At 41.2% G+C, this 26396-nt stretch overlaps 1 protein-coding gene across 3 annotated transcripts in view; it reads right to left on the reverse strand.

Moving 5' to 3' along the window:
• The window catches only part of MYH11 (myosin heavy chain 11), a 54266-nt gene that overhangs the window by 23735 nt on the left and 4135 nt on the right, over positions 1 to 26396 (reverse strand). For 2 of the 3 annotated variants that reach the window (XM_064725651.1, XM_064725654.1), the window contains exons 2-9: positions 24310 to 24668; positions 19218 to 19374; positions 12595 to 12622; positions 5821 to 5923; positions 4167 to 4187; positions 2168 to 2260; positions 1704 to 1767; positions 382 to 480 (exon numbers count right to left, since the gene is read on the reverse strand). In XM_064725651.1, the coding sequence (XP_064581721.1) occupies positions 382 to 480; positions 1704 to 1767; positions 2168 to 2260; positions 4167 to 4187; positions 5821 to 5923; positions 12595 to 12622; positions 19218 to 19374; positions 24310 to 24651 (907 nt within the window). In that variant the 5' untranslated portion in view covers positions 24652 to 24668. The remainder of the gene's footprint in view (positions 1 to 381; positions 481 to 1703; positions 1768 to 2167; positions 2261 to 4166; positions 4188 to 5820; positions 5924 to 12594; positions 12623 to 19217; positions 19375 to 24309; positions 24669 to 26396) is intronic. The other variant, XM_064725652.1, reaches the window with a different exon arrangement.

Genomic DNA, 26396 nt, shown 5'->3' on the forward strand with positions numbered 1-26396 from the left:
TCTCTTAATTTATATTAAAACTATGAGCTGATATTCTTGTTGGAACCCCCAATCTCTTTTTTTCTAAAGGAATTAATAACTCTTCCCAATTTATCTTCTTGATATTATTCAGGATGGGATCTGAATGGGTCTACATCTCCTGTAAATTAAAATATCTTGTAAACTACAAACAACCTGCCTCAAACAGGTGGACATGAATTGAGGCTTTCTTATAATTCACTTGAGAAAATTTTCTCTAGCTAAAATACATAGCTATTTATATTGCATTTATTTATAGTAAGGATTGAATGACATGTAATTACAGAAATTAAGATAAATACTTAGGCAAGCCATTGCTCAGACTATTCAATGAGATAAGAGAATCATTAGTAAGGAACTTACTTCTCATCTGTTCAGAAGCTCCAGCAATCAAATAGTAAAAGATGTGAAATGTTCTTTCATCTTTAGCCTGACGAATTGCACGGGATTTTTCAAGTAAATCTGTTTGTAAAGTGTGTTAAAGAAATCAATAACGTGATTCAGTCCTTTCTTAATTGTGCCATTAGCCTCAGAACCATCAATAGCATTGCTGAAATATTTGCCATGTACTTGTCTAACATGAATATGTGTCTAATTCTGTGGCAGGAGCTCTGGTATTGGGATAATGCTTACCATAATAAGCAGATCAATCTCCTACTTGCTGTTGCAGGGTAAATGCTGGTAATCATGGCAGTAAGCAAAACAGACCTAAATTATTCTAAAATCCAAGATCTAAAACTAATAGTCACAATATAACTCATACCACTTCGAAAGTGAAGGACCAATATAATTCTTCCAACATATGGTGGGGGCTGCTCAAAAAAAAGAGTTCTTGGGGTGAGTTTTGTAGGTATAAAAGTAATAAAATCAAGTTATATTTATGGACCATTTTTGTGACTATAAGCTAATAAAAATGAAGTTATCAATAATGTAAGTATTTCGATACCAGTCAGGGATTCATTCTTTAAAAGCTAAAGTGCTGTAGATAAAACTTCCGTTAAGACCAAAAATGTTAAAATGTTAATGATTTTCTCTAAAGATCAGTTGTCAAAATAAGAACAGAATGATAAACTGTTTGTTGCTTGATGCTACACTTAAGGGATAAGGTACTTCTTTATAGCTGCATCATTTTTTCTCATTTATTGGAGCAAGAAGCTCTTTCTATATGCAAAGATGAGCAGTGCAACACTGAGGAAACCACCTGCAAATTCAAGTGTTCATTAGAATATACTAGCTCATAAACATACCAAGGGAACAGGCAACATGCCTGACAAGTGAGGTCAGACTGAGCTGAATTTCTCAGTCCACTTTCCCTGAAAAAATACATTGAGGTTATTATTGATACACAGCTCACTGCTCTGGGTGTGTCATTTGACAGAGCAGTTAGTATTTAGCATCCTGGCAAGACGAGTCCTCTGGGCACAAAAACATCCCTTGTCACTGCCTTAGGTATGGGCTGTCCAGTTCCTGAAGCTGTATTTGGGGAATAGCTCCCTTTCCTATAGCTGAGAAAACAGCCCTGGAAACAAAACTGAGAGCAGGACAGAAGCTGATATCAGCACAAACAGGGCCACTTCCCTCCGTCTTTGTTTAGAGCAGCCTCAGCAGTGTTTGCCTTTCTTAGACATGCAGTGAGCTTGTTTATGTGCCTTCCTCGCAGCCTGGGCAGTCACTGCAAAGGATACAAGTCTCTATGTTTGCTCCCACAATGTAGCCCGTCACGTCGAAGTTGATGCGGATGAATTTGCCCTGTGAATGAAAAGAAGATTTAATTGGGCTGTTCTCTCAGGAAGTGCCAGGTTTTCCAGTATTAGCCAGTATTTAGCCTGTTGCATAAGATGTGTACATCACCCTCCCTGGAATAACATGCTTGGCTCCCTCCTGCTGGGGTGACCTGTGGAACAGCCTGAAAGGAAGTGACCTTCTCTGATATTCCCTCTGTACAGATTCCCCCCACATTCTGTTCAGGCACTTAGAGGGAAAGGGGCTCTCCCTACTGGACTAGGCTTTGGAAGCAGGGGTAGGACAACATCTTTGTTCCACTTTGATTTCCACAAGGTCAGTGAGGGAACAGGGTTGGATCTGTGAAACTCTCTCTGCTAAAGTTGACCCACATGGACCCACAGACCACAGCATTTCTCCTACTTACAAATCTGGAGGAGTTGTCATTCTTCACAGTTTTGGCATTTCCAAAAGCTTCCAGAATAGGGTTAGCCTGGAGAAGCTGTTTTTCCAGCTCACCCTAAAATTCATTCAGAAGCAGTTAACACTAAAATTTGTAATTACTTAGTTGAAACTAACACTTGCACATGGCAGAGAAAGGTGAAATCTAATTTAAGTCTCTAATTTTTTTTTTTGTTGAATACTGCATTTAATGTGGATTTGTTTTCATTATATATTAAACTTTGTATTTATCTATTTGTGTAATTAACTGCTTCCCTGTATACATGACCCTTTTCCAGCCTTGTTGCCTATGACAGATCAAACTCTATTAATCTGTTTAGCATCACGACTGGCCTTCCTTAAAAAAGGGTCATTCAATGTCAATTATTTTTTCCAGTTTAATGTAATTTTTTGGAGGGATATTCTTAAAGGAACCTCTAGCATGTCTTTTCCAAGTTAGTTTATTGAGACCCTTTGCTAGCAAATGACAATGTAATTAGAATAACTTGCTGAGAATAATTTTAATGTAATGCAGCACAAAGCTACAAAGCAGATTTTATCAGGTCTATTAATAATGATCCATGCAAGGCTATGTAGGTTAAATATGGGTTTGCATTGATTTATTTCAAATTAGGATAATGAATTCTCATGCAAACACACAATCTTCATATTATATTGTTAATTGTGGTTAGTAATTGCTAAGGAAACAAATCATGCAATGAAACAAGCATGCATTTAGTTCTATATATTTACCTAATCCTATTTCTAAGCAAACCAATGAAGTTGAAAAAATACTTTGAATATGTGTACAGCTTGTCAAAACTTTTCATTCAACTCTATCCTATGAGATCACTTACATTCACATTTACTTTGCCACACTATTCTTTGAGTATTACTCTGTAGTAATATGAATTATTTCAAATAACTTACCCTGAAAAGGAAAAAGTCCTTGATAGATAATAAGATATTATTTAAATAATTTTAAATAGAAATTAAGGCAGTATTTCATTTGAATCTATGGCATCTACAATAGAACCTTGTCTGTTAAAATGAGACAGACACCACCTGCTTCTGCTGAGAACTGAACTATGCCATAGAGCTGGGGATAAAACTTTGGCTCCAGCACTTCGTGCAGCTGTAAGTCCACCAGACTCTACAGAGCTGCCCATGCCAACCATGAAATAATTTTTATTTTCAGAGAGATTGTCAAAGGAAGTACCAAATTAACTAAGGGGCCTACACTGTCACAGCTGAAGTCTGAGAGGCAGCAGTCAGAACGGGGCAAAAAAGACTGCATGAAAGAAAATAAATCTCATTTGCCTGGCACAGGAACACCAAGAATGTGCCAGCAAAGCTGCCTGTATTCCCAAAGCATTGCTATGTGTATGGCACACAGAGAGGGGGCCCTGTAACACACCTGCAGACAGGTGCTGCAGTGGGAATGGCTCTGGCACACGCCACAGCAGCAAGCTGAGAACATGCTAACTCTTGTGGTGGTGAACAATTCTCAACAGTTACATGGAAATGGAAAATTCCAAGCAATAACAAATGGAAAGCATGCAGCCAAACAAATCAAACACCGTGAGGTTTAGCAATTATTTCACAACAGTCCTAAAAACTTCAACCTGAAGCACAGAAAGCGTTTGGGTATTTCATTGAGAAAACACACTGTTAAATTTCAGGCTGAGTGGCTCTTCCAGGATTGTGGGAAATTGAATTCAAACTATGGCAATTTGAACACACACAGAGATATAGAAGAGAGTGATATTTGAAAGATGACCCTGCCTGTGTCAGACCGCATTCTTTACCATGGGGCCTGACACAGTTAGGGTTGATTCGTGAGAGCATTTGGTGCTATTGTTGCTTTTTATCATATCATACAACATATTTCAACAAAATCTCTCTTAAATTTTTGGGGTGCAACAATAGCATGCAGATCTACACTCAGTGCCTTAAACACACACCAAACAGTCTAAGTTACTCACGTAGGCAAAAGATGGACCTTGCTGTGTTGAATAACATGGTATAAAACAAGTGTCAGTATAATTTCCATTAGACGGATATTTTTATTGTTTTTCCTGTATTAAAATAACCAGTACAGTTTCCATGCAAATAAACCAGGAATACAGATATGAACAATTTTTTGCAGACATACCAAGGGTACAAATACTATTAACATACTTGGAGCACATTAACTGAAGAAAATAAAAATCCTGAAGTAAAGAGATGGGATTTGGACCCAGTCCCAGGTGAGTCTCTCAGGACCAGACAAGGGCAAATATTTTTATGACATATCTCTAGTTCTTCTCTGGTGCATTTTGTTATTCATTATATTTTAATGACTGAAATTGCAGTGTCAGTAGTCCCAGTCACTGAATTACTATTTGTCAGCATGATATAGAACAAATTAGACTTTTTCTCAGCTCTTCTCTGATGGGTATTTGCCTTCAGGTCTGTCTCAGAGCACATTTGGTCCTGAGGCTTACATAATTCCCCAGAGCAGTCTGCAGTTAGGGATGGCCTTGGCACCCCAAGTTCATTTTCCTCAGCTACTGAGCAGGGACTCAATAGGAAGATTTTTTTTTTTTTGCATAAACTTTAAATATTAAACATTAGTCTTGTACTGTTTCCACTAAATTAAATCACAGATTTCTAGAAAATAATACTACTCAAAGGACATCTACTCCCTCCCCTACTCCTAATTAGAATCCACTGTACATAAAAACCCAATTATCTGTGGTGGAAGAGGGAGCACTGCGCACCTTGTGCTCTGTTGACACATGGGCAGGGGCAGCTGTGAGAATTTTACATTATTTCCCACTTCTCTACTAATTACTTATCTTGTACCCAATCTTGTATTTGTGACACAATGAAATGTTGTCCTGAATTAAGCCTGTTTTGTGATGAAAGTGAATTGCTTCTTTTTTTTTTTTGCAGAAATTTTGAGTTACAATCGAAAGGCTGGAAATGATGTAGGACCTGGAGCTGTATCACTGAGAAGAGCAAAGACAGCTGAGAGCCTCAGCCATGGTAATGATCTCCAGGAACTGGGCAGGTATATGGTTCAAAGTAAGAAAATGAACTTTAGTCTCTCAGGCAAGACTATTCACATTTTGAAGGAACAAAGCACTTAGAAAAAATTGTGCCTTTCAGAATTGTTACCTCTGACAGAGCAGTAAAAAAAAAAGACAAGTTTTATACTGGGACTCTTTGCTAGTTGGTAAGAAAACTTACTAACAAATCCAATCAAAACTTTGGAAGTTTAAATGCTGGCATCCATTTTTGTGATGCAGCTGGACAATGTGTTTGTTACAGGCTTTCCCAAACTTCTCAGCTGGCAGAGGTCAAGGGTAAAACAAGGACTTGAGCCCTTGCAGACTTCAGGGCCTTCATACTGGGATATAAATAGGTGCTATGCCTATGGAAAACTATGAATATTTCTGTTCTCCCTCAGTACATTCTGATTTGATGCCTAAGATGGTGTCAAACAATTTTTTTCTTCCATAAACATAGGGCTGTGACGTAATTGTGTACACTTAATATGCCAGTGCTTGACAAGCCCCAGTCCCTGAGCTGCAGAGTGACCCAGGCACAGCCCCAGAGGCCTGGGGAGAGCTGGGGATGGGGGAGCTCACTTACAGTGACACTGGTGTCCTTCTTGCCCTTGTGTGATGAGGCGACAACAGCCAGGTACTGAATGACCTTCTTGGTGTTCTCTGTCTTGCCAGCACCAGATTCACCTCTGAGGGGAGAGAAAATAACACAAAAGAAGGTAGGTAACCAGTGGAGTCCTTCTGCCATGTACATAGAGTATAAAAACAGGGCTGGAACCTGCCCAGCTTGGTTCTTATGTATCCCAGAGCAGCACCTCCCAAATGCACCTGACTTCAGCCTGCAAAGAATGCATTATCAGAGTTATATCTCTGTCCTCGTAGTATTTTGAGTGCATATTGCGCCATTTAAGGGAATTCTAAAACATGATGCATTTTTGAAGAGCAGTTCATCTTGCTTTGGCAGCATCTGAACACTTATGAGAAGTGGAGTTGGCAGGGAGTCTGCTTATATTTTAAGATGAAAAATACAACATTAACTATGATGTGATACAGCAGTAAAAGAAAACATCAGCAGTAATACAATGGTTTTCTCTTCTGAAACTCTGGCATTAAAGTCTCTGACTTGATCCTGCCTCATCTGAATTTTGTATTGAGATGCTCCTTGAATTCAGTGGGACCAGGAATGGAACTGCCTGAGGTGTCCCTGAGGACATGGTGGGGATTTGTCTGAGCAGCAGAACTGGCACCCCAGCTCTGCCATGCAGTGTCCCTTGCTAAGCAGGAAGGCAGTGGTAACTTTTTCTCTCTTGGAAGACTTCCAGATTAAGTTTATTAACAACCCTTAAACCCTCTCCTAAAGTAAGAATGGTTTTCAAACTACAGGTTGACAGAGTCTTTTCTCAATAGAAATTTCCAGCCAATTTCCTCTACATTGCATCATCTTATGCCTTTCAGATACCTCTGGTTCTGATGATTACATGCACAAAAATATTATTATACTGTCCTGCTTTGCAGTCAAAGTGGGTGTGGATGTAACAAATGAGGTCTTTCAACTGAGCTGGTGCTGTTAGGAGGGCAACAATCTAAGTTGGACCTCTTTTTCTTTGGATCTATAATAAAATGTATTTTAGAATAATAAAAGAAGAATACATTCAAAAATCCCAGAGATATTTATCAGCTTTTTTGAGTCTGAAACTGTTTAGCTGAATCCACTGCAGTTCTGCTTCTTTTCCTAATTAGGAAATGCAGGAATTAATTTTCCCTACTAAAGGACCAGTGATAAATGGACATAAAAATATGGAGAAGTGTTGGACAGAACTTTCAATACAGAATGACATTGATATAAACCTTAGAAGACCAGAACCAATTCCTGCCTGAGGTACAACATGATAAGAACTGTTTCTTCTGGCTTTTAGCATTTCAACCACAAATAAGTGAGATTAATAGATTCCTTTTCACAAGACCTGAGTTAATTTGCACAGTTTAGAGATTGGATTCATCTCTGTCTGGGTTCAGTGCTAAAACATTTCTATGTTTTATTGATAAGAATTAAGTGTCCTGGGAACAATTCCAAACCAAGCACACCAATTTGAAGACCTATGCATACAAACTTTTCAAATAAATCTACCTTACATCTTTGTTTCTTTGGAAAAAAAACAACCAAAACAACTTTCTTCAAACAAACCCTGGGCTTTGAACTATTCCATTTTATTAAGGGTTATTTGTAGTTCATCACATCATCATTGCATTTCCTTTCTCCCAGGGCAACAGTGCCCATCTTTTGGCTTTTCCCTAAATCCCTGTGAGTATTACCATATATGGCATCATTTTACTTGTAATTATCCCATCAAACTGTAATGCTCCTTAACTCTTTGCTTCGGCACAGGCTGAGGGCTTTCTTGTTTTCTGCAGACAGATTTTGAGGCTTTAACTTTCTTTTGAAATAGACAATAAAAAAGTTCCTCAGTGTGAAATAGAAAACACACAGAACTCTGCTTTAGGTTAATTAGGAGGAAAGTCTCCAAGGTCAATAAGTAATGAAGAATAATGTCTCTAGCTGATATTTTCAACATATCAGATCAGTCATAAACGTGCATGACGACAGGTCTGACAAACAAGTATCCATTTAACATTAGTAGCCCTGAAACTCTGAAGGATGTATCACAGCCATATGGTGTCTGATTTCCCCTCAGTGATGAAATGCCATGTTTGTAAATGTACCAATGGGGAGGAATGGCTAGGTCAGGTCAATGCCTCTAAATAGCAATAAGTTTACCCAGGGAGACCCAGAGGAGGAGAGCATGTGAATATGTTAGTTCACAGGTGGACAGCTTCCTAGAGCTATTGAGTTGTAACAGAATTGGTCATCCAGAACAGGTTTTCCCTCTGCATCTGCCTTGAAGTACTATCATTTCTGAGGGGGTAGAAATAACTTCCATTGTGAGATGGTATGAGAGATCCCACCTGTTTTAAAATCTGCTTTCTCTCTTGAACTCAGTGACTGAATTTTTAAAGATGGGTCTTTCTTCCTGCAGTTCTTTGCACCTAGCTCAGATGGCCAATGCAAAAAAGAAGATCAAAAGCAAGTTGCACAGTTCTGAGCAGCCCAACAGTAGTACTTCAGCTACTTCCTATGCAAGTTTTCCTCCTAAGAAACTCTTTGGCTTTCCCAGACCAAAGGGCTCCACTAGACTAACAGGCTTGCTCTCTCAAAAATACCACTCTCACAATGTGGGGTATAACTTCAATTTATCCTTCCCTTGTTGCTTGCCAGTCATTGTTTTAGGACCTCAGCACGGGATTTGAAGCACATAAACTCACATATACAGTGCTCAGCTATAACAGAGTTTTTGTACCTCTTGAGCTACAAAATCCTCCATGACTCCATTACCTTCACCTAAATGAAAATTATCCCAGCTAGAATAAGTTTCCTAAGAAGAACAAGGTGACACTAGCAGGTTGGCTCCACTGTTGGAGTTGAGCCTGCAATGTAACTAGGACACTTGTACATTTGAGAACAACTGAGAAAAATGAGTTTTAAAAGTGTATTTTCTTTTGTTGTTGTTGTTGAAAATTTGAAAGCTTTCCATGTTAGTATTATGATATGAGACTTAGCTTAATTCCACTTTTGGAAACATCTGCAAAGCAACAGCAGAATTTATTTTCAGCGTTTGTTCAGTAAGCAATGAACCACAAGAATTGCCCGTTCACACATCCCTTAATCCCAATGTGCTGGCACTGTGGGAAGCCCCTGTGCGCAGGGCACTCAACGAGGTGCTCTAAATCACATTAGGGCTTGGCAGCCTTTGTCCTGCAGTATGAGATGTGCAAACATCATGAAAAGCTTTGTCCCAGATCAGCTGTACCCCACTGGAGACTTCTCTCAGAAGCCAGCCCACTGATCCTATGGGTTTACTTACAAAACAATTCCCCAAGGACTCGGAGCGGGGTCAGCAGCTCTGCCTGGGGCTGGAGCTCCACAGATATCTGTGTGGGACAGGGGCCAAGCAGCAGCCACTGCCAGCTCCAGCCTTGGAGATTTACTGAGCTGGGAAAGAGGAGTTCAGCTCTCTCGTGGAGGAGTCTCTTGACTAATGGGGCTTTGCAGTTTGGAGATGTTCTGGGTGATTTTGCTTCTTGACGCGCGTCAGGGAAGGAAATGGGCTGGAATCCCGTGGCTGGGGGAGGCTCTGGAGGGTTTGTCCAGAGAGAGAGAGGGGAAGAAGGGGAAAAGGGAAGGGCACTGCCCCACTCAATATTTTGTCTGTTCCCATATCAAATTATGACCTTGCTACTTCCATGTTTTTTTAGAAGCTACTCAAACTGAATGCGTGTTTTAAAAACCAGAAAGGCAATGAAAAAGTACTTGATTATAGGTACAGGTGTTTCACAATTACTTGTTTCCATGGGCTTCATAATACCCCAAACACACAGAACTTTGATCAGATTTTCTCTTTCATTTAAGGTAGCTTTTTTAAAAAACTGAAAGGTGTGTACAGTCCTCTAAGCCACATTTGCTTTCCAGAAAATACTCTACCTTCTCTTTCCAGAAAATGGCTAAAATATGATAACCCCAAGATCAGACAGGTTTATGAGGAAATTGTTGAAACTCTCATGGTTAATTTTTAGTAAAAAACATTTTGAAAACTCCAGGAGAATCCACTTGTGTCTCTAGAAATCAAACAAGAGGCCAGAAGTCTCATTTGAGGGTTTGTGCCTCTACTATCATGGAAGAAGCTTAAAAAGTCCCAAGTCTGGTCACTGGCCATGGCCTAGGTCAAGTCATTGCTGATGCACTGAGCTTGCTCAGGTCTCTGAGTACCTGGTCAGATTTCTTGGGACTTTTCCTTCAACAACATCTGTGTGCTGGTCAGTATGGACTAAGAGTGAGTACAGACTATTCTGTGGCCAGCTCAGAGGTGAAACAGGAGAGAGAGCACAGTGGGGAGGCCTAAGCACAGGCAGGAATTCAGGAAATCCCTACAGCCAGACAGAGCAGTGAAGGCTGCTCAGAACAGTACAGACCAAGACACAAGGGTGGAAAACTCTTACTTGTCCTAAGTTTCAGACACATAAAAGAGTAAGATTTCATGTTTCATCCCTTTAGTAAAATATTATGTATTGTGTATATATTATATATGTTATACTACGTTGTGTTATGGTACGATAATGCAACCACAGATATATTAGTAAACATAGCCACGGTATAAAGTTTTTTGTGCTGTAAATGTGCATGATAAGATGTGGGATTTTGAGGCTGAGTGTAAAGGGCCAGAGAGCAACAGGCAGGGAATGACACCAGAGGATGTTCAGTGATGCTACCCATGGGAAAGAGCTAACAGCAAAAGGATGTGTGTGCACAGAGGAGAGGAGGCCAAAGGCAGTATGAGTGTGGTTCATAATGCATTCTGCATTAATGAAATGCAGAGAAAATAATGAAATCTGGAAAGACAGGGAGTTCTGAGGAAGCACTGGAACCCATGAGCATTGAAGACGGATGGAGATTTTAAACATACCGTGGTTAGTCACACAAATGTAGGGACTGTAAAAGAATGCAAACAGTACTTAACCACATGAGGATAGGTTTAATGAGGGTAAAGTCCTGAGAATGGGTATATTTATAGTCAGAAACACAGAATCAGGCTCAGTTCTCAGATCTGCTCCCCTGCCTTTGTCCCAGGAGCATTTCAGGGGATGCATATGAATCCTTACAGCTATTCTTTTACAATTTAGGTACCAGGCCTTGGAAAGCTCAAGCCTGTAGCTATTTCAAGAAAAAATCCTGGCAGATCAATGCCATAAGGTCTTCAGTTATTGTTACATATTTTAGGCCAGAAGATAATTTCTTATAATTTCTAACAATTCTATAAAATACTGCAAATTGCTTCCACTTGACAGCTGCCAAGCTGCAAGCCAAGTGAACTTTCTTCTTTCTGCACAAATAAGGCAATCAAGAATGTTAAACCAGTAGTGGTTGAAGTTGTGTACATTGGCTTTAGCTTGGCCAGTCTTTTTGCTTTAGAAGATGTGTTAGGACAGTTTTAAGCTATGGGTTATGATGCACATCCAACACACAGAAATTACTCCAACCATCTCGGGGAACCACTTGCTGTGCTGTTTTCAAAATGGGAAAGGCATTTCATTCTCTCTGCTTTATATATTACTGGATGGAAAAGGCATTTAATTTTCTCTATTTTATGTATTTCTGGTGTGAAACACTTTAGGTTTCCGAGAAGGCCAGGTAGTTTCAATAAATGGTAGCTGCAAGAAGTGGATCCTTTAATGGATTTTCATTAACTAAAAGACATAGATTTGCAAAAGAAAGTCCCTTTCTTGAAAGTACCAATTTTCCAAAGTTAAAAGAAGATTTACTAGTGGAAAAATAAACTAAAGTATAAAAATAGAAGAAGGAAATGCATATTGTAAATTAGTCTTAATAACCATGACATGTTTCATCCTGGGAAGAATGTGATGGTCAATTTTCACTTCATCATTGCAAGAATTTTAGATTTCTTTTAGTATTAATGCATTTGGGGGCAGATTTTTGATTGGTATACTTACAAATATTGAAGTCTTGTTGTAATAGAGGTTAGAGCTATGGTAGCCCTTGTGGTACCAGACACAGGGTACAATTTTTATTTGGTGATAATTTTTTTCCAGTCAGCAGTGGCCGTCAAAAGTAATGTTATGGCTGGTGATCAGTTACAGTGCTTTTTTGAGGGTAAATATTACATTCAGCCAGTAGCCACATCTTCTCAGATAACCTAAACCTGACAGATTACAGCATCATTGCATGAACCTGCTATACATAATACACATGCCAGCTCTGCCAATGTATTAGCATTTACATAGAATCAGATCCAATTTTTTATCAGGAAAACTGGAAAACGCCAAATTTAACAAAGACAAAATTTTGTCAAAAGCATTCTTGATGACATTCAAGCAAATAAAATCAACTAATAAGCAACAGAAGGATGGAAAGAGAGTTAAAACTGAGGGTCAAGCAGGACATCCTTGTTCAGTTCAACATTTTGAGTGATTTTTCAAAACAGTCAGGAATGAAAAACCAGTAGGATTTTGTGGAGCACTAACCACACTCCCTAGTAGTTCACTGTAAACTGTTAAATCTCCAAGTTCAGAAAGTCAATTTAAAGAAATAATTTTATGCATGAAAGATTTCCTGTGACACTGATACCTGTTCTTTATCTTATGAACAGGTCTATCTAATGAAGTAGGTTTGGGACTGGAGTTCAAGCTTACTGAAGGTGAGGAGAATGTGTCCATTCCATCAGAATTTGAATCAATTTTGAATAAAGATATTGTGACATTGAGATGTACAAAAATAGATGAGTTTACTTACGTGCACAGGATAGACTGGTCTTCTCTATCTGTGAATAAAGAAAAAAGAATCCATTAATTAGGGAGAATGGCTTTTCTGACAGAAGCACTTATATTTATAAGGATTTACATTGAACAGCCTAGACCTTCTAAAATCTGGCCAACCATGATTAGTAAAAAGTACTGGGTTCACATCTTATTTAATTTGCCCTTGAATTTAAATAACCATCTCTAATGGAAATATTTTGTACAAAAAATGAACAAAAGGTTAAGAGGTCAAAAATATTTTTTGTAAATTCCATCAGAGATGAACTGTAATGAGGACAGCAAAAAGATCAGGCTCTCTGTAAGAAGATTATAACAAAATTTCAAACCTGAAACTCAAGTTTTTACTATGCTTATGAACTATGGCCAGCAGCCCACTCGAAACAAAGTCTGGACAGATAAGGCATCAACAACTAAAATGTTTTAAGCTGGTCATGCAAAGCTTTGACTTTTGAAAGCAAAGCAGTTCAAATACCTGAATAATTTAGCCTGTTTTTCATTTCAGACTGAGAGACAACTTTTATCAAGAGAACAAGTAATTTCTTTGGGAGATCTTCCAAAGAGTAAGACAAAACAAGATACTTTAGATTATGCAAGAGCATGTCAACAATATGTAAGTATTCTTCATGTTTTTTTACGATGAACAGACCATCAAACACATTTTGGATCAAGATTTATAAAAAGGAGGAGCAAAATTTCCATTTCTGCTAGGTGAGGCGTGTGAGAGGTTTCAGCACACCAGTGTCCAGAGTTCTGTAACGCTGCAGGAAGGGTCAGGATTGCAGCCCATCTCCATGACCTGCTCTTGGAGCAATCCTCCCTGCTTATTCATTTGGAGTTGGAGTTTCTCTCTACCTTCAGAACTTTTAAACAGATTTTTCTGCCAAAAGGCATGATGAGCATGTTTGCTGAGATCCATTCTAAAGCACACCTGTTTCCTTCACTTGACAAACACCAGGGCAACTTTCCGAGAGGTGTGGTGTTTCCAGCCCTGGAAATACTTGGAAGCAGACTTAAACAAGGCCTTGAGCAATCAGCCCCAGCCCTGAAGTTTGTCCTTCTTTGACTGAGACTGTCAGTTTGCCTTTACAGACTGTAAAAAAAATATTCTGACTTAGGAAAATAATTCCCAGGCAGGTCAAATGCATTTTTGAAAAGTGTGCTCAGTTTACACATCTGAGGCTTGAGGCAGATAATTAGGCAGAATCCAGTGCTTCTATATGGTCTGGCATTATTTACCCAAAGCAGAGCCAGCACCAAGCTTTGCTCAGAGGTTCAGACATGAGCTCCTCTTGCTCAGTGTGTGGGGTCACTTGCAGGAATACCTGTCTTGTTGTTCACCCCTATTGCTGACCCTGAATGTCATAAATACCATGAGATTATTTAAACCTATTTAAACCAATTGATTAAGCTCTCAAGTTGTAACTGCTGCCTGGCCCACAGCCAGTCTGGGAAAAGCCTTAGAGGATTCTGCAATGGCCTGGATTGATATTAAACAACTGTTTTACTCCCAGTTCCTCAATAGCTATAACATTAACTGCTTTATTGATCACCACACAAAAAATGGTGCCACTTAACTGCTTTGTTTGGTAAATTGGTACAAAATGACTCATTGCTCATTTTTATTGGAGGTATTTGTCAGCAATCAGCACTGCAGGACTCTTCCACATAAACATTTGGGGGGAGAGGAGCTGTGAGCTATGTTTGTTTTTCACTGCAGGGTATCAGCTAGGCTTTCTTTTAAGTTAAAAAAGTGAAAGCATGGAAGAACTTCTGCTAAAATACATTGTTGGGTAAATAGAAACCATGGGCATATATTGATATTGCATCACTAACCCATAAATATCATAAAGAAAATAAAAGTGACTCTTGATACTGAGTTGCCAATGGAATTTCTGAGCTCAGGGAACATCAGAAAAAGCTGGTCTCCAAGCTAAGTATTTTCTCACTACTCTTTGCTGCCCATTGCTGCCCTTCTTTTGCTCCTCAGTAGGGGAAGGCTCCCGCAGGTGTCTCACACACTGGCCCACACAGGGGTTTGTGTGCAGGGGCAGCCTGGGGATGTGTAAGAGCAGAGGAAGGATGAGGAAGGTCAGAAGTGGCACCAAATGTCCTCAGGGATAGGTTAATCATGGGAGAAACGCCGTGCTGGCAAACTGTGCTGTGCACACTCACACGGGGAATTCCAGACGTTCTTCTGTCTCCTGCATCAGTTCTAACTGCACCCCTAAGGATGAAAGGTATCAGGAAGTGCAGTCCTATTCTGTAATGGCCTGAGCTGCAGATACTGGCCTCATTTACTTTCAAAGGCTCTTCCACTCATTTAATCCTATTTCTGTTCTGGAATATTTCATTCTGTATAGAAAAGACTGTGACCTACTTGTGAGTCTGCAACTTTATGTGGTCTGTCTATCAGAAGAGAAAGAGCTTTGGAAATAAAACTTCTTAAATATAATTCCTGGGGCTTAAAAAGCAACAGAATAGGTTTTCTAGATTCTAATATCTTTTTGGTTAATGCCTTTTAAGAAAATTTGACCCTACCTGGAAGAGTATCATCCACCTCCTATATGTCTCTATTAGATGTTGAAACATTTATTTTTAATTTTCTCCTCCATTTTTAATAGAGATCTTCACTTACATTATAAACCTCACCAGCTTTCCTAAACATGCAGCAGAGTTGTTTTTTTTCTTTCTGGAATCTGCTTACTTTTTCACCAAACACCTCCAGTTTGCCTGTAAGATTTCCTGCCCCTCTGTTCTTGATAGACCAGTTAGCTCTGCTTAATCACAAACAAAATCAGATGGTTTATCACAATGAAGCAGCAAGTTGGCAGCTTTACCATAAAAGGAAAAAAATACTGAAACCACGTTCCCCCACTCACTTACTGCTTCTTTACATTTGTTAATAACTGCACTGCCTAAAGGGGACATTTCTGCACAGTCCTGCTGAGGACACAGTAAACAGATGGCTTCTCACAGCAGCCTCCTTTTCTAAGACCTTGGGAACTGTGTTTCCCTCCCATACCTCTGAGTAACTACCAGGTTGTTTGTTTTTCCATTTTTAACTCAAGCTTGCATAAAAGTGGCTCCACAGAAAATAATCTCCTTGAATCTGCAGAAAGCTGTAATATATCTTCTCCATGATGATTTACTGCCAGAAAACTTAACGAAGGCCTAACCACCTACACAAAAACTTTGTGTCTACTTCTGCATAACATGACTTTTCACATTTGTATTGTCTACCACTTATTTTTTGTTTCTGCAGGGAAGATGACAGAAGGCAGCAGAATTGCTCCTCCTTACAGAGCAGTGTCTCAGCTTCACTGTCCCTGGAGGCTGGCAGTGCTGCAGGAAGGGACATCCAGCCACCTCCAGCTCCTCTTCCCTGGAACGGCCTCTTCCTTGCTGCTGTGACCAGCACTCACAGACCCCACTGTGCCCCAGGAGGGGGGACCCACTTCAGCACAGCAAAACCCAGGGGTGGCTTTCACCTGGAGCACTTTCGCATCTTGGCTGCATGAAGAATCCTGCTGGCAGTGCAAGAGTTGGGATGGGGATCAAGCCCTCTGTATGGAGCTACTTCATCCCAAACAGGAGAGAGCAGAGGGTGCAGGAGCAGGGGGAAATGTTTTGTGATTGCAGTCTCCAAGTGTAGCAGTAATCACCCATAGCTAGTCTGTAAACTCAGCCAGGAGAGCTCAGTTCAGTGTGGTAACTCAGTGTGGTAACACACACACAAATGCTCTTGTAGAATTCTCAGCCTTTGAGATTAAAGAAAATGACAGTTTATTCTCATTCTAGCTGGAAATGAGCATCCATGGCTGTGCCTGGGCACTGATCAAACTGCATTAGTGACATGGAAATCAGCAGATTCAACAAGACACCCAGCAATCCTGGCTGAGCATGAGACAGCATGACTGTGATTTGCAAAAGGGTTTTAGGTGCTCAGAACCACTTGAAACAAGTGGAAATTTTATCTTTGCCCGGCCAACATCTTTGATAGTTCCTGTGTCCTGTGAGATGTCAGCTTTTCTGCATATTTGGAAGAAAGTCTGATTATCTGATTGCTGATAGCTGTGGCTAAGTGTTTTCATCAGAAGAGCTTTGATGGGAGTTAAACATCATCCCTAATGAATACATTAACCAAGTAAGTCTCTGAAGCAGAGGAGGAATGCAGTGTGCACAGCTCATGTTTTCTGCTGGATGTTTGTGCCAACACAGGGGAGGGTGAGAATGCAGAGGGCTGTGATTCCCAGCTGATGAACCTGCAGTAGGACCAGGGATCTGCAGACACAGAGGCTTGGTTCACCAAGAGATAAAGGATCCCTGAGACATCTGAACAAGCTGATTGCTCTGGGCCAAGTGGCCCTGGTCATGAAATACCAGAATATATTTCCTCAGTCTTATGAATCTACGACATATTTTACTTTGGCAAGCAGAAACTATGCAAGTTTCCAGATAAGGAGCAGTACTGACTTTTCAGAGGGAAAACTTTTAGTGCTCTGATCCATGTTTATGGGTAAGAACTTTTGTTTATATTCCATTAGGAAATATGCTCACAACCCCCTGAAGCTCTCTGTGCCTATATGTGCAGCAGGGCTCACTCAGAACTGTGCTGACGCCCACTTTCACCACCCCAACATGAACAGAATTTTGGCTGAATAACCAGAGTTATTTTGAGGGTTGGATTAGTTTCATGCACAAAACACGAGTAGGTTTTTACAAACAAAAGCACAGCTTTAAAAGCAACTGGGGCCCTGTTCAGAGATGGAGAGACTCCAAGATGACATGTGCAAGTGAAACGTGGGTGTCCTGGGCTTGTGCTGGGAGCTCTGCTGGTTCCACTGCCGGCTGCCGTGCCAGCTGTGCGTGGTTGGGGTGGGAAGCAGTGAAAGAGCATCCTCTTAAAGGTTCAGCTCATCACCTACTCCCTCCTTGTTCCTTTCCACTTGCTCTCCCCCTCTCTGCTGCCAGGAAGAATTGCAGTGGGGGCACATGAATAACGAGAAGTAACTTCCCAAAAGCTCGTAGGGCCAGGAAATTATTCTGAGCCCCAAAAGAAGTGAATTGATAAAAACCTGCACTCTTGCTGTGTCCTCCCTCCAGCCATCCTGGGAAGCACGGCTGAACCCATGCTGTTCTAAGTGCAGTTAATGGCCACAGTGAGGGCAAACCAGATCCAGTGGCTTCCCACTGCTCAGGAGAACTGTTGGGAGGGACAGGAGACAGTCTGGGAGACATCCCTGTGCTGCTTGGGTCAGGCTCATCTGTGCTGAATTAGTTTCACTTTAGGCAGGAAACTCATGTATTGTCAGGACAAGACAATTCTGTTTCAGCATAGGCTGCAGTCAGTTTTTTCTCCCTTTCCTACAGATAGCTTATATCCCTTTTCTATTTTTTCCCCCACCTCATTTCTAGAGACAAGTACAGGACCCTGCACAACTGATGGTCTGCAGGAGCCAGGAGCTTCTTCCAGAGCTCCCCTCAAGGCTTGCTGCTTAAATAAAGGATCAGAGGGAGGAATGGCTTCAGGAGCCCTGGAAAGTGCTGGAAGCAGAGCACAGGGCTCAGGAGGGAAGCTGGAGTGCAGAGATGCCACTGTGGCTTAGTGGGATGACCTTCTGCCAAGTAAGTTTTTTATAACTATGATTATATCACATAGTGTGTAGGAAGGTCTGTTTTCAGGATATTTTTATTGCTTTATTGGTCCTCCTCTGCTGCATTGTAGGTCTGCCTTCTGGGATCCACTTAAATAAAAAGATTGAAGTAGCTCCAGGAAAGAAATGTCATACAAGCCATAGGAAGGGAAAAAGTCCTAATCCTGGGAAGCCCTAAACTTTAGGGCCAAGCCTGTGAATCTTGCTGAGGCATAGTTGTCAGCCAGAATTTCTGTTAGGGTCAGGGTCCTTATGAAGGCATATAAACTTAAAAATATTTTGTAGAGCTCCTGGTTTCCTGTAGCACCCAAGGTCAATGTGAGATGGCACCTGGTCATACCCTATATTCTGGAGGTGTTGCAGCCTCCTTTATCCATCACTTTAGCTTTTTGATCCCTGAATGGAAGTTTTTCCTTAGTCTGTCAGAAGTGACTGCAGGAGAAGGAGAGCTCTGTAAATTTTGGGGGTTTGTTTGCACCCTTTGGGGCCCGACTGCTTTCCCACTGCCCATTGCCATCCCTGTTGGGAAACACCACATCTCAACTCAGGGTTCAAGACATCAGGCTGTAGGGAAAGTAGCCCCAAAACCCTGTTTGAATTTGCTTTGCAGCAATGCTGACAGATCCAGCAGCGCTCACAGCTAACTTTGGAATAGTCTCCACTAGTGGAGAGGGAGCATTTTCCATGCCCGTATTTGCCAAAACTATTTGCTTGACTTTGAAACCTTCCCACATGCCTCCACACAGATGGGTGAAAGGATTGTTTTTCCTTTTTGAGTCACAGCGTTTGTGGACTGCTGCTCCTGCCAAAGAATTCCTCTGAAACTTCTAGAAAGGCAGCTCTGCTGTCTGTGAGAGCTCTCTCCTGGCTGGCTGCTGGCAGGAGCCCACGTGGAGCTGCCAGGTGTTTGTGGCACCCAGGCAGGGTGGCAGGGCTGTCCTACCTTGCAGCATGCTCCTGTAGGCATTGTCAGCAATGGCATAGATGTGGGGGGGCATCTCGTGCCTCTTCTTGCCCTTGTACATGTCAATGATCTTCTCTGAGTAGATGGGCAGCTGCTTGTAGGGGTTGATCACAACGCAGAAGAGACCCGAATAAGTCTGCAAGGGAATTCAAATAAAAGCTGGGTTTAACATCACCATGTGCCATGTCCAGGCTGGGAAACACAGGCAGGGGCTGCAAGGAATTAATGGGATTTCAGCAGCAGTGCTCCTTTGTGTTCTGCCCAGGGTAACAAAGGAAGCAGGTTTTCTGAATGTATGTGTATGCGTGGTTTCAAAGAGCACAAATCATTATTGCTAAAAAGTGAGCTGCTGGAAGCAGGTGAATTCCACAATCTGCACAAACACCATGACCTGATGTTAGAGCTCCTTAGCTTCAGTTATTTTCAGTACATAATCCATGCCCTTATCACATGTAAGGGTATGGTGATAACTGTAATAATTAATATTTATATGTGTATTTTCTTATCAGAATATGATATAAATAACTGCTCAGGTAGGCATCAAATTTTGTAAAGTGAAATCCTAGGTAAGAAGATTAAAGGGTTTTTTTAGAAAAAGCTTCCATGAACACCATGTAACACTGATGATTGATGAGAGTACTTAAATAAAATTGCTCAAGTTCCAAATAGATGCCTTGAGAGACTAACCATGCCTTCTCTGCATGACTATTTCTGCAGAAAACGTCAGGAAAAATGTGGTTTGTTTAGAATTTAATGGAGGTATTAATATAAAAATAAATACATAAACAAGAATAGTGGCTGACAGCTGATAGGTGTTCATCCATTCTGTCTTGGGTTTTTATTTATATATTTTAAATTTTTCTTTATTTCGTAATATTCCAGCTCTTGACCTGGACCAGAAGCAATACCATACGATACTAGATAAGGAGCCGTATTTCACAAACAGTTGCTAAAAGAAATTTCTAAGGGTATTTAATTTAATAAAATTTAAACCCACAAAATAAGAAAATAAAACAAAAAAAACCAAACCAACAAACACCCAAGTTATGAGAACATAATACTCATATTAGGAGAGAGTCTCTTACATTAGGCAGGAGTACTGCAATATTTAAACTGGCCTATGGAAAAAAAATAATGGAACTGTGCTGTTTCTGATATATGCAGAAGTTTTTTTGTTCGTTTGTTCGTTTTTTAAAAAAATATTTATTGTTATTAATGTGATTTTGTTGCCGTGTGTGAGAAGCAGAGCCCTGGGGGTGCCACGCTGAGCCCGGGGCTGTGTCCCATCATGGCCAGAGCTGTCGCTGCTCCCGGGGCACAGGGATTTCCCTGTCCTGACCATAATAGGGCACGGCCCGGCACGGCCCGGCACAGCCAGCACTTTATATGGTATCAGCACCCAGGGCCTGAGCCTGGCACGGCACAGTCTGGCTGCTCCGGGGGCTGCGGGGAGCAACAGCGCGGCCTGGGCCTGTGGGAGCCTGGCCCAGGAAAACCCAGCTCAAATCCCCCCTCTGGATCTCAGCATTGCCAGGCTGGCCTAGGAATACCCAGCTCAAATCCCCCCCTCTGGATCTCAGCATTGCCAGGCTGGCCTAGGAAAACCTAGCTCAGGGTGTCAGCACCCCCAGGCTGGCCCAGGAAAACCCGGCTCAAATCCCCCCCTCTGGATCTCAGCATCGCCAGGCTGGCCTAGGAAAACCCAGCTCAGGGTGTCAGCATGCCCAGGCTGGCCCAGGAAAACCCAGCTCAAATCCCCCCCTCTGGATCTCAGCATGCCGAGGCTGGCCCAGGAAAACCTGTCTCAAATCCCCTCTGGGTCTCAGCATCGTCAGCCTGGCCCAGGAAAACCCAGCTCAAATTCCTGCCAGGTCTCAGCATCCCCAGGCTGAGCCCAGGAAAACCCAGCTCAAATCCCCTCTGGGTCTCAGAATCCCCAGGCTGAGCCCCTCGGTGGGGAATGGCTGGGCTGGATTTTCATTGGGAAGTCTGCTGCTCATGTCCAAATGAGTTTTAGTGTTGCCAGGGTAACACACCTGAAAAGTGACAGTTTTATCCTAGAATGGCCACCAAGGCCCTTAGGGAAAGGACAGCAAGGCATTTTTTAGTAGTAAAAATAGATTTACTGTACACACTTAACTAATTGTCCCCACCCAAGTAAAAAATTAGAAGAGGAAATGAAGGAAATTATTTAGGCCTCCCTTCCCTGAGATTTCGAGGCATTTCCTGCCTTGCCACATGCAAGGCTGTTTGCACACCCAGGCACACAGTAACACAGCTTTAAAGAGCTAATTTTGAGGCACAAGAAGCAGGGTGTTAAGGCAGAGCAAAAGCTGGAGCTGATGAAGTTCAAGAATCCTCATTTCTAACTGGACTGTGATCTCCTCAGCAGATTTAATGAAGCCCTCTTCATTAAATGAATCCCTCTTCATCTCAGGAAATTTAATGAAGGCCTCTTATTTTGGCTGATTGTAGCTCTAGGTGTATGCTTTGCAAGGATTTGGGGGAGCTGGATTAATATAAAGATGTTTTGACATGGCCAAGTGTGTGACGGAAAGTGGGGCACTGAAGCTTCCATGCCTTAAATCCTTCTCCCTGGGGCACAGCCTGTCTAGAGAGGGGCTGCATCTCTCCCCAGAGGGTCTGGAGGAAAAACATAATCTGAAATATCTTAGGGATACTTCCATGGGAGTGCTGAGCTTGGGTATTCCTCAGATTGCTGCTGCTGGCTATTTACAAGGGACTGGCACACAAATATACATCTGCATTGTAAATATCTAGGTTTGGGCAGAAGAGCCCACCTCAGTTCCAACATGCATATTTAGCTTTGGGCACTAAAGACAGCATTTTTAACTCTTAAGTGAAAACTGAACAAGTAGTTCCTATGAATACAAGGAATTTGATTTTACTCTCAAATCCACTGAAGTTGCATTGATGTGTTCTTCATGCTTATATAATAATTTTTGGTGTAATTTGTATGTGGATAAAGCAGATTCTTTTTGTTCTGAGCAATGTGAAACATGAGTTAGTGGCTCGTGTTTCTTCTTGCCCTTCTATCTTAATTATCTATGATGAAGCAAAAGGCCGGGGTGTTTTTCTTCACCCTGTGAATTTCTGCCCTGAATCCTTTTATTTAATATTATTTAATGTAAATGCAAGGGGGAGATGATTTTTTTTCCAGCTGGATTTATTATTTTTCTTTAGATTTGGGAATCCCCATTTGCATCACTGATGCTCTGGAGAGAAAAATGTTGAGGTCATGTTTTCTTTGAATATGTGGGACTCCAAGAGATGCAAGTTAGGCAACACATGGCAAAGCCAGGAGATGGTTGTTTACAGTTAGTCTTGCAAGTGGGAGAGACTCAGATTCTCTTTAGAGGCCCCCTCTGTTTTTAAAAAGGCATGGCAGCATCTAGTAGGGCAGAACTGTGTAAAGCTGGGCACTTTCAAGCAGGTTTTGCATACTGAAAATACAAATAACTTGTTGCACTACAAGTCAAATTATTGTCTTTGAAACTTTACCATCTTAAAATTTAGTCTCTTGAGAAAGAAACCTTAATTTCAGATATGCTTCCATTTTTGCCTCCATAAAGAACTCTTTGATTTCTAATTGCATTATCCACTCTTAGAAATTAATTTCCTCTTTCTGTAGAAAATTAAAATTCCATAAAGTAAACATAATGGAAACCCTAGAACAGCTATGCAGTGTTGCTGAGAACAACAACAAATAACCCAATCCCCCATTTTATCCCACTAACCTTCTACTAATTTTAATTCTTGCAACAATGCAGAACACTTTCAGAAAAAGTCTATTTTAATCATTAAGGCTGCATATTCTGATATAATAGCACATGGGTCCACATGTTCACCTGCAAACCTAAAATCCAATAAATTCAAATAATAAAAAGATAGGAACTCTAGCTTCTTTCAGGAACTTGATAATGTGCACTTTAGTACATTCCTGAATGAAAGATCTTGAGCTTAGCTCTTTGAAGTTGCACATAACAAGTAAGCAGTTTCTTTGTTGTAGTCCATATAACTATCTTACTTTTTGCTTAATTTCCTACTTTCTAATTTAGCATTTCTCATAATAAGAACCTGACTATCATTTGGGCTTAAGCTCTGTACTTTCTTTCACTCATCAGTGGTCTGTCATGCAAGTAAAATTTTCATAGATTGTAACTGTTGATAACTTCTGCAGCACAGCAGAGGGATCCTTCATGTAAAATCAAAGATAACAGCTAAATTCCTTGGAAAAGTTTTGGGCTTTGTTACTATGCTGTTTGCTAACTGTTGATGTGGATAGATTACAGGGTTATCAATATCAAAATATTGTTGTGTTAATGTACGTGTGAAGACTGAAAGACAGAATAATATAATATAATTTGTCATAACATGAACATAGACTGATTATAATTTGTCCAGGCTTGTCTGATCTGTAATTTGATCAACATGAGGGACAATAAGGTTTAGTGGATGCCTGACTTTGCTTCAGTGACACACTGGTACATGCAAGTACTCTTGCCTGAATTCCAGTGGGTTTGTCCCTTTATCCACACATCAGGTTTAACTCCAGCACCACCAAACCAGAACTCTTCAGCTGCCTTTCAGTTTTGACTGAGTTTTGCCTGAGTAAAACTGCATGATTTACCTTTTCTGTATGCTCTTTTTGCAAGTTGCTGTAAAATTGTTCAGGTTTACATTGAATTAATTTAAAAGTCCCTCTCAATTTTTTCCCCCCAAACAGTAGGACTCAGATTTTGTTCCCCTATCAGACAGTACCTTCCAAGCCAAGAATATTCTTTCAGAATCTGTAAATTTTGTGAAGAAACCTTAATATGTTTTAATTTAGTTAAGTAATTAAGCAATTATCAAAGAAGCAGGAGAATAATGGGGAATAAAGTGAATTTGGAACATTTTTGGGTTAGGATGCCATTGCTGGGGGTTAGTACTTACAAGACAGTGTTACACAAGGCCTTTATCCCAGACAGGGGCTGGGATCCACCTCGCTGTCCATGGGATGTGGTCACATGCAATGGGGAATGCTCTGTGTGGGTTTGGGTCTACTCACATAAATTAGACCTGAGAAGTATCTCTCCCTTAGATTGTGCAGCACTGAAGCTTCATTGAGGCAAGTCAGCTCTGCCATGTCCTCCACTTTGGAGAACTTTGGAGGGTTCATCTTCTGGACGTCATCCTTGCTCAGTGTCACTTTCTTTCCATTTTCAGCCAGTTCAACCACCACCTCATCCCCTTTCTCTTCCTTGATACTTGCTGCTTCAAATCCATGTTTCTCTGATGGAATCCAAACCAGTTTCTTTGCTGACCAGTCAGCCTGGGCAAGTGGGTTGTTGATGAAGTTTTTGTCCACAAAGAGGAATTTCTCATCATCGCTGAGAGGTTTTTGAGCCATTTTGACTCAGCAGACACCTGTTGAGAAAGCAAAATATTCTACTTTAAAGGGATAAAGGAAGGCAAATGTGGAGGTGTTTCAGACAAAACACATTTGTCAAATCTGCCATGCAGTAGGTCCAAAGCACTATAGGTCCTCTGTCATATCTGACATTTCCACGTGGATACTTAGTCCCTGTGCAGTGAGACACTCAGAACTGCACCAGGGCCACCAGCTGAACTCCTTCCTGCAGCCTCAGCTCTTGCCCATCACAAAGTTAATTGAATTCAGACAAACACAAAATTTCCAATCACCCAAATGCTGTTGGGCACATACTGAAATATCAGTGCAATAATGAAATAAGCTGTAGAAGGATGGTTCCCAGGCTGTGTTCCAGCAAGGACAGAAATGAACCTTACTTGCAAAGGGCTATTTCCAAACACTTAATAATGTTTAATTTGGAGAAGAGTAAGATTAAGACAAGGTAAACAGAAAAAGCCGAAAAATTATGTTGTTGTCAATACTGCTGGTGAAGGAGAAGTAATTTAGAGGTAGCCCCTTCCCATGGGTCAGACAGTAGGAGCTGATCAATTCTGAAGGGTAAATATCTATCACATGAGAGAGAGAAGAAATGAAACAAGCCTGGAATTGCCTCAGCTAAAAGATACTTTGAACTCTGACTGGAAGGATGATGCAGCTATGCCATGCAGTTGCACAGGGATAAAGCAGCGGAATGTATCTGCCCATAGGTGAGAGCCAGGGGGGACTTTAGGCTGCTTTGCATGGTGCTGAGACAGCAGGGAGCTGCTCTCCTGCTCTGCCACTGAAATTTACATGTGCTGATAGTGCTGGAGCTTTGCAAGTGCTCTGCTCTGTCCCTTGGGAGCACAGGTCTAAATGCAGCAAGGAGTACACAGAGGATTTGTGGTTTGCTCCAGGGCAAAAAGAGTGTGCTGGTTGGGAAACCTGCTGTGCAGTGGAGCAGAGAGGAGAGCTGGGGAGGAGCTACAAATAGTGTGTGCCCAAGAAAAACATCTCTAGGAGACAGAGGCTGTTTCATTTCCTTATTGAGAATGAGTTTAATATTTACAGCATTCAAAAAAACATGAATCTGGAGGGAGTTTGGAGAACTGACTGCTAAAGATGTCAGCAGTCAACCCATAAGCAGGACAATATTTGTAAGGACCAAGCTCTGTGGTATGTAGCCAAATGGACACACTGTGCTCTGGGAGTACCAGAGCTTGCTTTCCAAATATTTCTCCCTGAAGCCTTCCCACAGATTAAAGTTTTTTTACAAGGCCACACTGTATGAGGGGTCTGAGAAGGAAACATGTATCATGTGGAAGGTGACATAAAGCTTAAAAACAAAACTAGGATTTTTAGAGGTGCCTAAGAAGGTTAGGTGATATCCCACTGAAATCCAGCGGAAATTAGATGCCCCAGCTCTTTAAAGTCCTGCAACAACAGTTGTCTTAAAAAAAAAAAAAAAAAAAAAAAAAAAAAAAAAAAAAAAAGTGCTTGCTCTAGAACCTTGCCTGGAAATCCCAAAGAGGAAAATTTGCCCAGATAATCCATGAAGGTGCAGTCAATGTGTGAGGGAGACCCTGCTCTCTGCCACTGGCCCCTGAGCAGTGCTCCCCACTGTCGAGGCTCTGCGAGGGAGCATCTGTAGGATGTGTCCCTCTGCTCACTCCCAGGAGATTCTTGGAAGAGAGCAAGAGGAAACTATTTGACCTCTGTGTGGATTAAGGCAGAAAATGCTCCCT

The sequence above is a fragment of the Zonotrichia leucophrys genome, chromosome 14, assembly GCF_028769735.1.
Source record: "Zonotrichia leucophrys gambelii isolate GWCS_2022_RI chromosome 14, RI_Zleu_2.0, whole genome shotgun sequence".
Lineage (NCBI taxonomy): Eukaryota > Metazoa > Chordata > Aves > Passeriformes > Passerellidae > Zonotrichia > Zonotrichia leucophrys.